The sequence below is a fragment of the Erythrolamprus reginae genome, chromosome 8, assembly GCF_031021105.1.
Source record: "Erythrolamprus reginae isolate rEryReg1 chromosome 8, rEryReg1.hap1, whole genome shotgun sequence".
Lineage (NCBI taxonomy): Eukaryota > Metazoa > Chordata > Lepidosauria > Squamata > Dipsadidae > Erythrolamprus > Erythrolamprus reginae.
Genome location: NC_091957.1, coordinates 3,546,655 through 3,563,419, shown reverse-complemented (window position 1 = coordinate 3,563,419; position 16,765 = coordinate 3,546,655). Strand labels below are relative to the sequence as shown.

At 44.1% G+C, this 16,765-nt stretch overlaps 1 protein-coding gene across 3 annotated transcripts in view; it reads right to left on the bottom strand.

The window, feature by feature from the left end:
• STKLD1 (serine/threonine kinase like domain containing 1) overlaps positions 1–16,765 on the bottom strand; it is a 17,965-nt gene extending 1,200 nt beyond the window's left edge. Inside the window, exons 1-18 of one of the 3 annotated variants that reach the window (XM_070758505.1) lie at positions 16,583–16,668; positions 14,729–14,830; positions 13,508–13,552; positions 13,351–13,425; positions 12,253–12,357; positions 11,928–11,998; positions 10,878–10,993; positions 10,094–10,206; positions 9,768–9,919; positions 7,509–7,639; positions 6,486–6,569; positions 5,642–5,761; positions 4,762–4,902; positions 4,514–4,642; positions 3,301–3,429; positions 1,965–2,093; positions 1,738–1,878; positions 586–665 (exon numbers count right to left, since the gene is read on the bottom strand). In XM_070758505.1, coding sequence (XP_070614606.1) covers positions 586–665; positions 1,738–1,878; positions 1,965–2,093; positions 3,301–3,429; positions 4,514–4,642; positions 4,762–4,902; positions 5,642–5,761; positions 6,486–6,569; positions 7,509–7,639; positions 9,768–9,919; positions 10,094–10,206; positions 10,878–10,993; positions 11,928–11,998; positions 12,253–12,357; positions 13,351–13,425; positions 13,508–13,552; positions 14,729–14,830; positions 16,583–16,597 — 1,878 coding nt within the window. In that variant the 5' untranslated portion in view covers positions 16,598–16,668. Of the gene's footprint in view, positions 1–585; positions 666–1,737; positions 1,879–1,964; positions 2,094–3,300; positions 3,430–4,513; positions 4,643–4,761; positions 4,903–5,641; positions 5,762–6,485; positions 6,570–7,508; positions 7,640–9,767; positions 9,920–10,093; positions 10,207–10,877; positions 10,994–11,927; positions 11,999–12,252; positions 12,358–13,350; positions 13,426–13,507; positions 13,553–14,632; positions 14,707–14,728; positions 14,831–16,582 lie in introns of those variants that run through there. The other 2 variants (XM_070758507.1, XM_070758506.1) reach the window with 2 other exon arrangements.

The window sequence follows — 16,765 nt, the reverse complement described above, 5'->3', positions numbered from 1 at the left end:
GTGGCGTTCGCGAATTGGTTTTCTGTACCACATGTCAGGAGAGGTCTTGTTGCATTCAAGGTCGCCCCATTGAGAAAACTTTCTCTGTCATTTCATTCTGATGTGGCAATCATGGCATGCTGTGCCTCCCTAGAGGGCGACCCATCGGGGGAGGGCGGAATGCTTTCAGCCAATCATCTCCAATCCTTCATCCCGAGGAGTCCTTTTCTTCCGTAACTTGCCTTCTGGCAGCTCTGCGCATAACATGCATCGGGAACAGGTTTCCCCTGTTCCTTTGCCTTGCTCATGTCATCCTCTGGAGGCTCTGCAGTCAGCACAAAACTCCCAGATGGCCCAGGCTCCCTCTCTGCCTCGTACATAGAGCCTTCTCCAGGCCTGGCCTAGATTCCTTCCCAGCCTCCTCGCTCTCCGACTCTGCTGCCAGCTCCGCAGGTCACTGGCGGACCACAATACCCCCTTCCAATTTCATCTTCTCCTTGCTTACCCTGGGTTCCTTGGGTCCCTTCTCAGACCTTGATAACTGGGTTGAAATAAATCTTGCTGCCGCGAAAAGCGTCCCCTTAATAGTCCTCCCTCCCCACTTACCAAGCTAGAAGTAAATCTGTCCTTCATTTCTCTTAGCAGCTCCGTGATGCCGTGGGAGACCATCTCTGCGATAATTTCATCTGCGATTTAAGAGATAGGTTAAAAGGCTGGGATCATTTTGCCGTGGCTCGCGGGAAGGGGTGGGTTCTATTTACCTTCCCTACTGGCTAGCTTCACTCGTTCGTACGCCCCTCATGTCACACAAATGAGAAGCCTTTGTGCATGTGCAAAGGGGGTTTTTTTTGCAAGCCACGGCGAACAGAGAACTGGTTCGGGGGCCTGGACAGCCAGCCATCGCTGCCAGTTCACCAGTTGCGGCCCTATTTGGACCGGGAGTCACTGCTCACAGTCACTCATGCCCTCATCACCTCGAGGCTCGACTACTGTTACGCTCTCTACATGGGGCTACCTTTGAAAAGTGTTCGGAAACTTCAGATCGTGCAGAATGCAGCTGCGAGAGCAATCATGGGCTTTCCCTAAATATGCCCATGTTACACCAACACTCCACAGTCTGCATTGGTTGCCGATCACTTTCCGGTCACAATTCAAAGTGTTGGTTATGACCTATAAAGCCCTTCATGGCAGCGGACCAGATTATGTCAGGGACCGCCTTCTGCTGCACGAATCACAGCGACCGGTTAGGTCCCACAGAGTGGGTCTTCTCCGGGTCCCGTCAACTAAACAATGTCGCTTGGCGGGACCCAGGGGAAGAGCCTTCTCTGTGGTGGCCCCGGCCCTCTGGAACTAACTCTCCCCAGAGATTAGAACTGCCCCCACCCTCCTTGCCTTTCGTAAGCTGCTTAAAACCCACCTCTGCCACCAGGCAAGGGGGAATTGAGATACTCTTTCCCCCTAGGCCTTTACAATTTTATGCATGGTATGTCTGTATGTATGTTTGGTTTTTATAATAATGGGCTTTTAACTTTTTAGTATTGGATTATTATTATATGCTGTTTTATTATTGCTGTTAGCCGCCCTGAGTCTCCGGAGAGGGGCGGCATACAAATCCAATAAGTAAGTAAGTAAGTAAGTAAGTAAAAATAAATAAATAAATAAATAAATAAATTCCCCCACTAGTACGGGCAAAGCCGTCTGAACCGGCAAGCAACCCACAGGTCTGGGCAGACAGGATCTTCCACACAAAACGTTTACCATATTTAAACATCTCGTCGATCAGGATGCAAATGTTTTCCACCACTTCGGGATCCTCCCTGTGGATCTGGTAGCAATCTTTCAGCAGGACTATCCCGTTACCCTTCTCATCCGTAACTATGAACCGGAAACCGGATAACTCTGAAAAGGGAGGGATTTTATTAAAATCCCTTCGCAATGGAGGTTCAGAGCGATGGAGGTTTGAGGCGTTGCTTCAAAACTCTTACCGGACGTCCTCAGGAGGCTGGCCAGGGTGAGGCAAGCGTTCTTCACCACCACGGGGCTGTCGGGATGTTGCCTCATAGCTTCAAGCAAAAGCAGAGCATAAGGCTCATATCTGACTTCGTCTATGCATCCTGCAAGGGAAGCCAGAGATAATACCTCTGATGAAATTATTACCGTATGTTTCGGAGTATAAGATGCACCTTAGTTTTTAGGGAATTGGAGGGGGAAGGGAGAGAAATTCTGCCTACCAGGTATTCAATCATGGGCTTCCCTAGGTATGCCCATGTCTCATCAACACTGCGGCGTGCATTGGCTGCCAATCAGTTTCCGGTCACAATTCAAAGTGTTGGTTATGACCTATAAAGCCCTACATGGCATCGGACCAGAATATCTCCAGGACTGCCTTCTGCCGCACGAATCCCAGTGGCCGATTAGGTCCCACAGAGTTGGCCTCCAGGTCCTGTCAACTAAACAATGTCGGCTGGTGGGACCCAGGGGAAGAGCCTTCTCTGTGGCGGCCCCGACCCTCTGGAATCAACTCCCTCCAGAGATTCGAACAGCCCCCACCCTCCTCGCCTTCCATAAAATGTTGAAGACCCACCTTTGTCGCCAGGCGTGGGGATAATTACCACTCTCTCCCCCCTTTTTTTGCTCGGCCTTACTGTATGACGGATTAGGTTGAATGTGTATGATTGTATAGTTAGGGATTTTACTATGTTATTAATGTTTTTTAAATTGATTTTATTTTTCTACTATTGGATTTGTAATGCATTTTATCACTGTTATGTTGCGAGCCGCCCCGAGTCTTCGGAGAGGGGCGGCATACAAATCTAATAAATAATAATAAATAATAATAATAATCTGGCTAGCCTCCTTAGTCAGATTGAGCATTAATTCTCTGGTTTTGAGCATATGCGCATGTGTTTTATCCCCTGGTTGGACATACAAAGCAGCTTCTAAAGCACAGCTGATCGTTGGAGAAAGAAGCAATGAGAAAAGCAGGCGAAGCGCGGAAGATTGTTAGGGCTGAAAACCCGCTTCTAAAGCACAGTTGAAAAACAGCTGATCATTGGAGAGCAATGAAAAAAGCAGGCAAAACAGAAGATTGCTTCTCTGGTAGCACCTCGTTAGGGCTGAAAAATTGCTTCTAAAACACAGCTGATCGTCGGAGAGAGAAAACAGAAAAGTAGGCAAAGTACGATGGCTTCACTCGCTAGCACCTAAATTGAGTCAATCTTGACTTAACGGCCCGCAGCAACTTACAGCAGAAATTCCGTTCCCGATTATATTGTTGGTGCCCAACAGGCGTCAATCTTCCTTCTCGCTTGGGAGACTCACCGTGAAGAGACAGGGCCCAAAAGGCACTGCAGGCCGTCTCTGCAACTTCCACGTGGGCGAGATGCATGTGAAGGATGACGGAGACCAGCTCCGTGGCGTATTTCAGGGGGCTCTGGGTCACGTCGGCCACTGAATTGACGAAAGAAAGAAGGCAACAACGTTAGGCCCGGAGTGCGTGCTTACGACCACAGGTGAGCCCGAAATACAGTGGTACCTCTTCTTACAAACTTTTCTACTTAAGAACCTGGTCATGGGACGAATTAAGTTCGTAAGTAAAGGTACCGCTGTAACTTCAAGTAACACAGTCAGAAGGGACCTTGGAGGTCTTCTAGTCCAACCCCCCCCCCAAACTGGGGCAGAAAACCCTATCCCATTCCAGACAAATGGCCATCCAATCTCTGCTTAAAAACCTCCAGTTTTGGAGTACCTACGTGGCTACTTGTTGGACCGTCTCCTGCCTCACACATCCCACAGTCTCCAGGTCCCATCAGCCAAACAATGTCACCTGGCGGGGCCGTAGGGAAGGGCCTTCTCTGTGGTGGCTCCAGTCCTCTGGAAACCACTCCCCCTGGAGGTTTGCATGGCCCCCACCCTTGTGGCCTTTTGAAAGGCTTTGAAAACACAGCTTCCCGGCAGGCCTGGGGCTCTTGAGTGTTATACTCTACCTGCAAACTAGCTATGAATGACCGATGTATGAATGCTAGTATTGGGGTTTTAGACTGTATTTTAATCATTGTATTTTTTATTGCTCTATGTCGCCTTGAGTCTATTTGGAGAAGGGCGGCAGATAGATAGATAGATAGATGGATAGATGGATAGATGGATAGATGGATAGAAAGATAGATATAGATATATCTATCTATGCATCTATAAATTAACTTCTGAAAGCAAGTGGCTCCACTGATTAATTGTTCTAACTTTTAGGAACTTTCTTCTTAGTTCTAGGTCATCAAATGAGTCATTTGTAAGTCGAAGACTTCCCGTATGAAACCTTTCACTCCTTCCTTCTGCTAGGATAGATTAACCTTGCCTCTTTCATCAACTCATCCATTGCCTGTCTTCCTCCTGAACTTCCTAAGTAGCTACAATAGGTTACTCCCCATCCAAAGTGGCCCAAAACATCTGGAAGAGCTGGGGATGAGTGTCTCCAGCAGAGGCCCTATTTTCCAGCTGCGCAATCAGAGGGGCCCCAATGGACTTGTTTTCGACCCACCGTTTACAGCCAGGGTCCAAATGAGGCCGCAACAAGCGAAGCAGATCTCTTTGTTGTGAGCAAAACTACACAAGATGGTCAAGATGTCGGTGAAGATGTTGGCTCCCCGGAGGGCTTCGGCAGCTGCTTCTAAAAAAAAGAGAAGAGGGAGGGGACGGAACAATGGATCGTGGAGTTGTAGGCCCACCTGAGCCGTGCTAGAATTCCCAGCCCGGCAAAGCCACCGGGCCGAGCGAAGCGCGCCTTACCGTTGGAGGACATCATCATCAACAAGGTGCAGATCATACAGAGCAGCTCTTCGTGGTCCGAATGGGTCCTCATCGAATTCAGCAGGCAGCTGAGGTGGTTCTCCTCTGCCAGGATCTCAACGTTCAAGTCCTGAGCAACAGCTGTCAGTAGCAAAAAGTCCACACGGAAACATCTAAGCTACTTTGCCACTACAGTAATCCCTCGTTTTTTGCGGGGGATGCGTTCCAAGATCACCCGTGAAAAACGAATTTCCGTGAAGTAGAGGAAAGATTTTTTTTAAATGTATTTATTATTATTATTATTATTTATTAGATTTGTATGTCGTCATTGGCATACAATTAAGGAGCAATAAAGTGTTGGTCATCACCTATAAAGCCCTTCATGGCGCCGGACCAGGGTATCTACGAGACCGCCTTCTGCTGCACGAATCCCAGCGACCGGTTAGGTCCCACAGAATGGGCCTTCTCCGGGTCCCGTCAACAAAACAATGTCGCTTGGCGGGGCCCAGGGGAAAAGCCTTCTCTGTGGTGGCCCCGACCCTCTGGAACCAACTCCCCCCAGAGATTAGAATTGCCCCCACCCTCCTCGCCTTTCGTAAGCTCCTTAAAACCCACCTCTGCCATCAGGCATGGGGGAATTGAGATACTCTTTCCCCCTAGCCCTTTACAATTTATGCATGGTATGTTTGTAAGGATGTTTAGTGTTATAATAAGGGTTTTTTAGTTGTTTTTAGTATTGGATTTACATGATGTTTTTTATTACTGTTGTCAGCCGCCCCGAGTCTATGGAGAGGGACGGCATACAAATCCAATAAATAAATAATAAATAAATAATTATTTTGGTTATCAGAGAGGATCTAATGTTTGCCGGTTCTCTTACCTCGCCCGGCGATCCCGAGCAGCAACGAAAATCCAGCCAGCAGCGTCTCAATAGAATCGCTGTGTTTATTCATGGCATTGATCACCGGGTCGACCAGGTGAAGAAACACCTTGACCCCAACTGTGGAGGGAAGAAACCGCAGCTGTCCACTTTCGTATTCCTTGCCTAATTGATAATCTCCCTGCAATTTAGCATCAATTATTACTGATTTGGAACAGGTTGGAAATACAGTGGCACCTCTACCTAAGAACGCCTCTACTTAAAGAACTTTTCTAGACAAGAACTGGAGGTTCAATAATTTTTTTGCCTCTTCTCAAGAACCATTTTCCATTTACAAAGCCTCTGTGGGGCCTCTCTAGGAATCTCCTGGGAGGAAACAGGGCCAGAAAAGATGGGGGGAAGGCTCCGTGGGGCCTCTCTAGGAATCTCCTGGGAGGAAACGGCTGAAAAAGGTGGGGAGAAGCCTCCAAGGGGCCTCTCTAGGCATCTCCTGGAAGGAAACAGGGCCTCCACCCTCCCTGTGGTTTCCCCAATCACACGGATAATTTGCTTTTACATTGATTCCTATGGGAAAAATTGCTTCTTCTTACAAACTTTTCTACTTAAGAACCTGGCCACGGAACGAATTAAGTTCGTAAGTAGAGGTACCACTGTACTTGGGAGTCCTTAACTCAGCAGCTCCAAGAAGGCTCCATGCCTATTTGCACCACTGAGGATGCAGACAAACCTCCAAGTAGCCTCAACGACTCTCTAAAAGGATGCAAATGACTAGTTTTCTGCAGGGACTATAAATCCTTCCATTCCCCACCATCATCCAATCAGAGCTAAAGAAGCTTCTCCATACTTCTCCCCTCGTTCAGCAGGCTGTTGAGACGTTCGATGGCCTTTTCTTGCCCTTCTTCAACTTCCGGGTAAGACATCATGAATTCTGCAGGGGATTAAAAATTAAAAGAAAAAACCACTTTCTATGCTATCCATCCTACAATCAAAACCAAAAACGCTCCCGTTTTCAAATTCTTCTGGTACGTTTTGCACAGACGTGCAAAGAAAGATTTTATTTACTTATTTTATTGGATTTCTAAGCCACCCTTCTGTTGCGGACTCTTAATAAAATCAATCAATCAATCAATTATTGGCCAAGTGGGATTAGACACACAAGGAACTTGTCTTTGGTGCAGATGCTCTCAGTGTACATAAAAGAAAAAGATACATTTGTCAAGAATCATTGTTATTATTGTGATTTATTAGATTTGTATGCCGCCCCTCTCCGGAGACTCGGAGCGGCTCACAACAACAAAACAGTACAAATCCAATGGTTAAAACAATTTAAAACCCTTAATATAAAAAACAATCATACATCTCATACAAACTATACGTAAAGCGGAAACGGCCCAGGGGAATCAATTCCCCCATGCCTGATGGCAGAGGTGGGTTTTAAGGAGTTTGTGAAAGGCAAGGAGGGTGAGGGCAGTTCTAATCTCCCGGGCGAGTTGATTCCAGAGGGCCGTGGCCACCACAGAAAAGGCTCTTCCCCTGGGTCCCGCCAGATGACATTTTTTAATTATGTGGGATTTTAGATTACGTTTATATTGTTTCTAAGTTTTATATTGGTTTTCTCAGATTTTCTATTGTATTGATTTTTTAATTTTAATTTTTATAGTTTTTAAATAGTCTTTTATAGTTTTTTAAAATAGTTTTATAATTTTATAGTTTTTCCCCCATCATTCCTATCACCCATTTCCTCCCACTTATGAATGCGTGACTCTAACATGTTGCTTGTATCCTTAAGATTTTTATTAATATTGATTGTTTCCTCATTGCTTATTTGACCCCTATGACAATCATTAAGTGATGTACATCATATTACCTAGAATTGTCTGGACCTTATCGGTCTGAATTATGTCCAGGAAACCTGGAGGAAGTTTCTTTGTCACTTTTATTAGAGGCGATTTAGCTTCAATGAGGCATCTTCGGATATATGGATCTTCGACCAACTCCCTATAATTGTAGGAAAGAGGCGAGAGAAGCAACTTAGAACTAAGGAGAAAATTCCTGACTGAACAATTAATCCGTGGAACAGAAGTTGCCTCCAGAAGTTGTGAATGCTCCAACATTGGAAGCTTTTAGGAAGTTGTTGGATTACTCTCTGAAGTGGTGTAGGGTTTCCTGCCTAACTCTGATATTCTGTTATTTTATTTTATTGTACATATGTGTTCTGCCGGGCTTCTCAGCACGAGCCCTCAATTAAGTTCAAAGGTAGGAATTCAGACACAAACAGTTGTAAAGTCAACAACACTGTTTTTATCGAAAGTAAAACAGGAGCCAAACACCCTTGTAGTCAGTCAAAGGGCTCACCGCCTTGAATGCTGTGAAGAACAATAAAAAAACCCAAAGCAGATAACAAGCAGCTGTGAAGACGTCACAGCCGCTCTCCTTCAAGAGTTCTCAACTCACAAACTTGACTATGATTTAGTTCAAAAGTCCTGGAAACAGTTCAAAGAGGGTCTTGTAGAATCCTGATACAAAAATACACGTCTCTTCCTCGCCAAACGGATAAACTTCCACACCCAGAGGCCAGAACGCTGACAATTTAACATCAGCCCCCAATTAGTCTAATTACACCCAGCCACAGGTGCTCTTATTTCCTGTAGTATTTACGCAGTTGCCCTTTCCTAGACATTTCCCTGCGTCTGTGCACATCAATGAATGTCTCTCCCTCTGAATCCAATGATGATAACGATGATGGGGCGACTATCTAATGGGGATCCCATTTCACTTTCACTATCAACTACCGATGCTTCGCTGTCGGAAGCCATCGGCAGTGAAACTGGCCTCTGACACTAGGAGGATTCACCCACATCCACCCCCACAGTCCTTTGGGGCAGGAGCTGGCCCAGAGCCCACCACAACATATATGTATGTAGTGGTGAGCTGTCTCAAGGAAAGCGATCGCACGAGGGACAGTGGAGGTGATATGAAGACACGTTGAAAGCTTCCTTCCAGTCCCTCGATATCGGCACTACCTCCTGGGAAACCCCGGCACAAGATCGACCGACATGGTGCACTGATCCACCAAGGCTGCCCGACACCTGAGGCCAGAAGAACATTTAGAGCAGAAGAGAAGCGAAATCTCCACAAAACCAGAGCTGCAAATGCTTTGACAACGGTGCCCACCCATTTCTGCCCGACATGTGGCAGAACATTTTGTGCCCGTAGAGGCTTCGCCAGCCGCCTGTGGGCACATCGCGGACAGCCCACAACCTGTGAGATGTCAAGGTCCTCTTCGAACACGATGGATGAACATTATTTTAATGACATTCATTCATTCATTCATTTATTAGATTTGTATGCCGCCCCTCTCCGTAGACTTGGGGCGGCTCACAACACAATAAAACAGTTCATGACAAATCTAATAATTTACAATGTAAAATATTTTAAAAACCCCATTATTAAGCAGACATACGCACAAACATACCATACATAAATTGTATATGCCCGGGGGAGATGTCTCAGTTCCCCCATGCCTGACGACAAAGGTGGGTTTTAAGGAGCTTACGAAAGCCAAGGAGGGTAGGGGCAGTTCTAATCTCTGGGGGGAGCTGGTTCCAGAGAGTCGGGGCCGTCACAGAGAAGGCTCTTCCCCTGGGGCCCACCAAACGACATTGTTTAGTTGACGGGACCCGGAGAAGGTCCATTCTGTGGGACCTAATCGGTCGCTGGGATTCGTGCGGCAGAAGGCAGTATCGGAGATATTCTGGTCCGATGCCATGAAGGGCTTTATAGGTCATAACCAACACTTTGAATTGTGACCGGAAACTGATCAGCAACCAATGCAGACTGCGGAGTGTTGGTGTGACATGGGCATACCTTGGGAAGCCCATGATTGCTCTCGCAACTGCATTCTGCATGATCTGAAGTTTCCAAACACTCTTCAAAGGTAGCCCCATGTAGAGAGCGTTACAGTAGTCGAGCCTCGAGGTGATGAGGGCATGAGTGACTGTGAGCAGTGACTCCCGGTCCAGATAGGGTCGCAACTGGTGCACCAGGCGAACCTGGGCAAACGCCCCCCTCGCCACAGCCGAAAGATGTGTTATTCTACAACAGGGCAATCTCAGCCTGGACTCACTCTGCCGTTGGCCTCGCAAAAGGATCGATTTTCAACATGCGGAGGAGGATAGGAGACAGCAAGGGCTGCTGTTGGTTCACGTCGCTCACTGCCTGCTCCACAGCTCTGGCCTCCTTTTTAATGTTGTGCAGCAACAACGTAGACTCTGACACCTGCGAAAGATGCACAACGCCAGAGAGATTCTCAATAGGAGCCACCGCCAGTCACATGATCGTCAAACCACTCCCATCTGGTCACATCATGGCTGGCAAGCCACACCCACAAAATAAGCCACACCCACCTTGTAGTAAATGATTTTGCAGCCCTTCACTGTATATACAACGCACCTTTGAGCAGGCTATCATATCCAGCAAAATGGAGCCCAGCGACCAAATGTCGGATTTGTCGCTAAAAGAAAACTCAAGTGCCTCCGGAGCCATCCAGCATTTAGAGTCAGGCTCTGCAAGGAAAGAAAATTCACCCAGGAACAATTTTTAACATAGAAGACTGACAGCAGAAAAAGACCTCATGGTCCATCTCGTCTGCCCTTATACTATTTTCTGTATTTTATCTTAGGATGGATCTATGTTTATCCCAGGCATGTTTAAATTCAGTTACTGTGGATTTACCAACCACGTCTGCCGGAAGTTTGTTCCAAGGATCTACCACTCTTTCAGTGAAATAATATTTTCTCACGTTGTTTTGATCTTTCCCCCAACTAATTTCAGATTGTGTCCCCTTGTTCTTGTGTTCACTTTCCTATTAAAAACACTTCCCTCCTGAACCTGATTTAACCCTTTAACATATTTAAATGTTTCGATCATGTCCCCCCTTTTCCTTCTGTCCTCCAGACAATACAGATTGAGTTAATGAAGTCTTTCCTGATATGTTTCATGCTTAAGACCTTCCACCATTCTTGTGGCCCGTCTTTGGACCCGTTCAATTTTGTCAATATCTTTTTGTAGGTGAGGTCTCCAGAACTGAACACAGTACTCCAAACGTCCTGCAAATGGCAGCCATGGAACACATTGTTGATTTGTGTTATATATTGCCAAACCCAATCAGTTGTGTACATTGTACTAACAATCTGCATCCTTTTTAGAGAGTCCTTGAGGCCACTAAGCAACTTACCTTCTTCGACCCTTATTTTCCATTTCACCTCATCCGTCATCAGCGTTTCCGAACCGAAATCACAAACCATGAAAGAGGCTTCGTCAGTGGAAAGGATGTTAGATGGCTTCAGATTCCTGGAATAGAACAGAAGGGGGCCACCATCAAGCAGGCTCGCGCCAAACTTCCCCCAACCCCCATGAAAGACACATAGAATTTCTTTTCATCAGAACGGTGGTTAAACAAATAAATGGTTAGCTACAGACGCCGTTTTGCTAAAATAAAAAACCCCACCTCTTAAAACTGTCATAAAATGGCAGGTGCAGTTTTGCTGAGCCACTGAAGTTTAATTGGGTGACCACGGCTGACCTTGACCATTGGGATGTCTAATCCAACTACCCCCCAACTTCTGAAAGATTAGATCCGATTAACAGAGTTGGAAGGGACCTTGCAGGTCATCTAGTCCAGGTGTAGGCAAAGTTGGCTCTTCTATAACATGTGGGCTTCAACTCCCAGAATTCCTGAGCTAGCATGATTGGCTCAGGAATTCTGGGAGTTGAAGTCCTCAAGTCATAGAAGAGCCAACTTTGCCCACCCCTGATTTAGTCCAACCCCCCTTCTCATTCCTTATTTCCAGGTTGAATGTCTCCTTGGTCAATTTCCACCCATTATTCCTTGTCTGGCCTTTGGGTCCTTTGGAAAATAGCTTGATCCCCTCCTTTCTGTGGCAGCCCCTCAAATTTTGGAAGACTGCTATCCTGTCTCCCCTGGTCCTTCTCTATAGCAATAGCATTTAGACTTATATACCGCTTCATAGTGCTTTTACAGCTCTCTCTAAGCAATTTACCGAATCAGCATATCGCCCACAACAATCCTCATTTGACCCACCTCGGATGGATGGAAGTCTGAATCAACCTTGAGATGGTGGTGAGATTTGAACTGCTGAACTACAGCTAGCAGTTAGCTGAAGTAGCCTGCAGGGCTGCGCTCTAACCACTGAGCCACCCCTAGACCAACTACTCTCAAATTGATGAGGATTGTGTCCCTCCTAAATAATCAAATCTTCCTCACCGATGGAAAATTTTTAGCCGATGGATGTAAACTAATATATCCACCATTTGTCCTGCGAACATCTGAATGACCTGCGGAGAGAAATTATATAGACGGTTTAGGAAGAACCGAGAGTTCTTGAATCATAATTCTGAGGGTGGGGGGAAATTTAATAATAATAATAATAATAATAATAATAATAATAATAATAATAATAATTTATTAGATTTGTATGCCGCCCCTCTCCGAAGACTCGGGGCAGCTCACAACAATATAGTTTCTGCAAGTTGACGAATTTGTGCACGATTTGCAAAGATCATGACAATTCGTGTAGCTTTGGTTTGACCTTGTTTGGAAATTCCTCATATCTTAGCCTCTTGGCTTCGATGCGCGAGAAGAGATCCTTGTGGTGGTATTGGTGCATCACCAGACAAAGGAAGAGAGAAGAAATCTGGAAAAAAAGAGAGAATAACAGCTCAAATAGCTTTACCCTTGTGTCAGGGCATGTAACACAAAGATTCCTTACACATACACACACAATCACACACACAAAAAATCTTGTTTCTCCCAATCCACCAACAACGAGCTCAATTTTATTTATTTATTTATTTATTGGATTTATATGCCGCCCCTCTCCGCAGACTCGGGGCAGCTAACAACAGTAACAAAACAGCATATAATAATAATCCAATACTAAAAACAGTTAAAAACCCATTATTATAAAAACCAAACATACATACAGATATACCATGCATAAAATTGTAGAGGCCTAAGGCAAAGAGTATCTCTTCCCCCATGCCTGGCGGCAGAAGTGGGTTTTAAGCAGCTTACGAAAGGCAAGGAGGGTGGGGGCAATTCTAATCTCTGGGGGGAGTTGGTTCCAGAGGGCCGGGGCCGCCACAGAGAAGGCTCTTCCCCTGGGTCCCGCCAAGCGACATTGTTTAGTTGACGGGACCTGGAGAAGACCCACTCTGTGGGACCTAACTGGTCGGTGGGATTCGTGCAGCAGAAGGCGGTCCCTGAGATATTCTGGTCTGGTGCCATGAAGGGCTTTATAGGTCATAGCCTATAATTTTGCAATGATTGATCAGAAAGACCATAATCTGAATTAAAATCATAATAAAATCTTGGCCAAAAGTCCCCTTTTTAGGAGCCTTCAAATATTGTTCTTCTGTCTGGGGTAAGTTGCAAACCGAAGCAAGTCATTTTGGTTGTAATATTTGGTTATGACACGAATGTATTATTCTCATTGAGTTCCTTGGGTTATTTTTTTCATTTTATTATTCTATCACTTTACTTCCTGCAGTTTTTTCCTCTTCTCCACACCCCCCACAGCTGTTCCCAAATCCCATTAAATTTTAAAATAATATTTTAAAAAATATTTATAATATTTTTTTAAAAAAACCTTCCGAATGCTTGCAACATCAGCGATCCCGTTTCTCACCTTATTGTCCCAAATGATAAAAAACTCTTTGTAGGCACAAATGTTCTTATGCTTTATTTTCAACAGCTCCATCACCTGTAAACATAAGCAAACAGTCTTATATTATTTCGTGGGATGTATAGTTTTAAAAAATAAAGGAGAATGAAGGCAGTGTTACCTCTTGGAGAGCGTTGTTCGCCTGGTTTTCGTCAATGCATTCAACCTGCCCCCAAAGAGTCAAAACATAGATAATAATCTTTTTTTTTTGTTAAAGTTTAAATAAATCATGATAACACAAAACCCAAATACCAACTAAGAAACAAGCCAAACAGAGAAACAGAGAAGATTGATGGCAGAAAAAGACCTCCTGGTCCATCTAGTCTGCCCTTATACTACAGTATTTCCTGTATTTTATCTTAGGGTGGATCTATGTTTATCTAGGCATGTTTAAATTCAGTTGCTGTGGATTTACTAACCATGTCTGCTGGAAGTTTGTTCCAAGCATCTGCTACTCTTTCAGTCAAATAATATTTTCTCACGTTGCTTCTGATCTTTGCCCCAACTGACCTCAGATTGTGCCCCCATGTTCTTGTGTTCACTTTCCTGTTAAAAAGAACTTCCCTCCTGAACCTTATTTAAGCCTTGAATATATTTGGAAGGTCTTAAGCATAAAAAATATCAGGAAAGACTTCATGAACTCCATCTGTATAGTCTGGAGGACTGAAGGGAAAGGGGGGACATGATTGAAACATTTAAATATGTGAAAGGGTTAAATGAGGTTTAGGAGGGAAGTGTTTTTAATAGGAAAGTGGACACAAGAACAAGTTAGTTGGGGGAAAGATCAGAAGCAACGTGAGAAACTATTATTAGACAGAAAGAGTAGTAGATGCTTGGAACCAACTTCCAGCAGACGTGGTTGGTCAATCCACAGTCGCTGAATTTAAACATGCCTGGGATAAACACAGATCCATTCTAAGATAAAATACAGAAAATAGTATAAGGGCAGACCAGATGGACCAGGAGGTCTTTTTCTGCCGTCAGTCTTCTATGTTTCTAAACATTGACAAAATCCATTCCTGCCAGCGGCTGATTTTTATTCTGGTTTTATGCTTAAAGAAGCAGAAAGATTTGGTGAATATTAAACAGGATATAAAAGGCTGAACATCAACGCTAAATCTTTGGAAAGAGATGGCAAGGCTGGAGCCATCAAAGAAACCCTGGTTATGGCCAGACTAATAAACTTAATTTTATTCTATTTTTGACAAAGCCCAAAGCTGGATTTTATTCTGCCGCTTTTTCGAACCTGCGGATTGGCCTCTTGAGTTAATTCACAGGGATGGATTTGGGAATCGGATCCTGTTGCCATAGTGACGTGCCTTTCCTTGCTCTCCTCTCTCACCTTTTTCAACATGTATTTCTTTGTTGTGGTATCTTTTCCTTTTGCTATGGAGTCTACAACTAGCATCGTTCCCAGAGCCCCTGGGGGCAGCTCCTTCACAATCTGCATTGCCAGCAAACAGATAATATTTTATTTTATTTTAAAGTATTATTTTTTGAATAGATACACACATAACACAGTCAAACATACAACAAACATTTGGGTTATTTGTAACCCTGTTTCTCTCAGAAGCCATCATTGGCTGCATATACATTTAACATTACATAACGTTATGATCGCACATTCTTTATGTTTACTGTGAATTAAGTTACTACTTTTATTATTAAACTACTAAACTGTTTCCATATATAATTTGCCATTTCATTCTTTTAACCAATTATAAAATTTGTTCCGTATTTTGTAATAATCAGAATCCTCTTTCCCTTTAAAACAGACAATATTGTAATAATATTATACCTCTATAATGGCCAGCATCTGTCTGTCTACCTATCCATCCATCTATATCTGTCTATCTTGACTAATTTATCCATCTATCTAATCTCTGTGTCTCTTAGCTATGTCATCTGTCTCTGTCTGTCTGCCTATCTATCTATCCTTTCTCTATCTATATCTATCTGTCTGTCTGTCTATCCTTTATCTCTATCTATCTATCTATCTATCTATCTATCTATCTATCTATCTATCTATCTATCTATCATAAGTGCCTTTCGTCCCCTGTCCAATTGTCTTTCCTTTATCTCATATATCATATATATTTTCTTCCTTTCATATATTTTCTCCTCTATTTTTACATATTATCTTTATATATATTACTTCATGTCTATTCTCTTCCATATGTATTGTGTATTGGACAAATAAATAAATCTATCTATCATCTATCTATCTATCTATCTATCTATCTATCTATCTATCTATCTATCTATCTATCTATCTATCTATCTATCTATCTACCCACCCACCCTATCTATCTATCTATCTATCTATCTATCTATCTATCTATCTATCTATCTATCTATCTATCTCATATGAACTATCTATCAATATAGCTATTTCCTCTCTCTAGCTGTATGTGTGTATATAAACACGTATCTAATTACATGCGGGCACACACATTCTCTGATTTATTTTACACATTACCATGGTTGAAACCATGAACCATGGTTTCTTTAACTGTGGTTGATTGGATGAGCAGGAAACACAAGCTAAAGTATGAGCCGAGGTGGCGCAGTGGGTAGAGTGCAGTAGTACTGCAAGCCACTAAAGCTGACTGCTAAGTCTGTGGTTCAAATCTCACCACCTGCTCAAGGTTGACTCAGCCTTCCATTCTTCCGAGGTGGGTAAAATGAGGACCCGGATTGTGGGGGCAATATATATGCTGGCTCTGTTAAAAAATGCTATTGCTAACATGTTGTAAGCTGCCGCCCTCAGTAATGAGAAGGACAACATAAAATATCAAATAAATAGACATCTATATATCTACAGGTAAGTAGGTAGGTAGGTAGATAGATAGATGGATGAGATAGATAGATAGATAGATGATAGATAGGTGATAGGTAGGTAGGTAGGTAGATAGATAGATAGATAGATGGATAGATAGAGTATAGCTCACCCTCTCCTCGTTTTTAACCTGGTACCTTCCCCACTACATCAAAAATTTAAACCTATCCATTTTAATTCAGGTGAAATTTTTAAATTGTAGTTTGGGTCCAGTCCAGACCACCCACCCACCCACCCACTCACTTTTTTCAAAAAACGTGTCTTTTTCCTGGGGAAACGGGTGGGTGGGTGTCCAATGTCCTAACCCCCCACCACCACCACCCACCTTCCCGACCCAAACTTTAATAGTAGCCCGACCTGGTACTTCTCCATGGTTGAAGAATAATGGGGCGGGGGCGACGGTCGTAAACGGCTCTCTAGCCCCCTCCCCGCGTAGATCGTTCTTTCCTGCCCTTCCCTGTCTCTTTTTCTCTAGCGGCCCCCTCCCCTTTTTCCGTCCACGCCCCGATCGGTAATCCATCAATCATCCACCCATCCTTC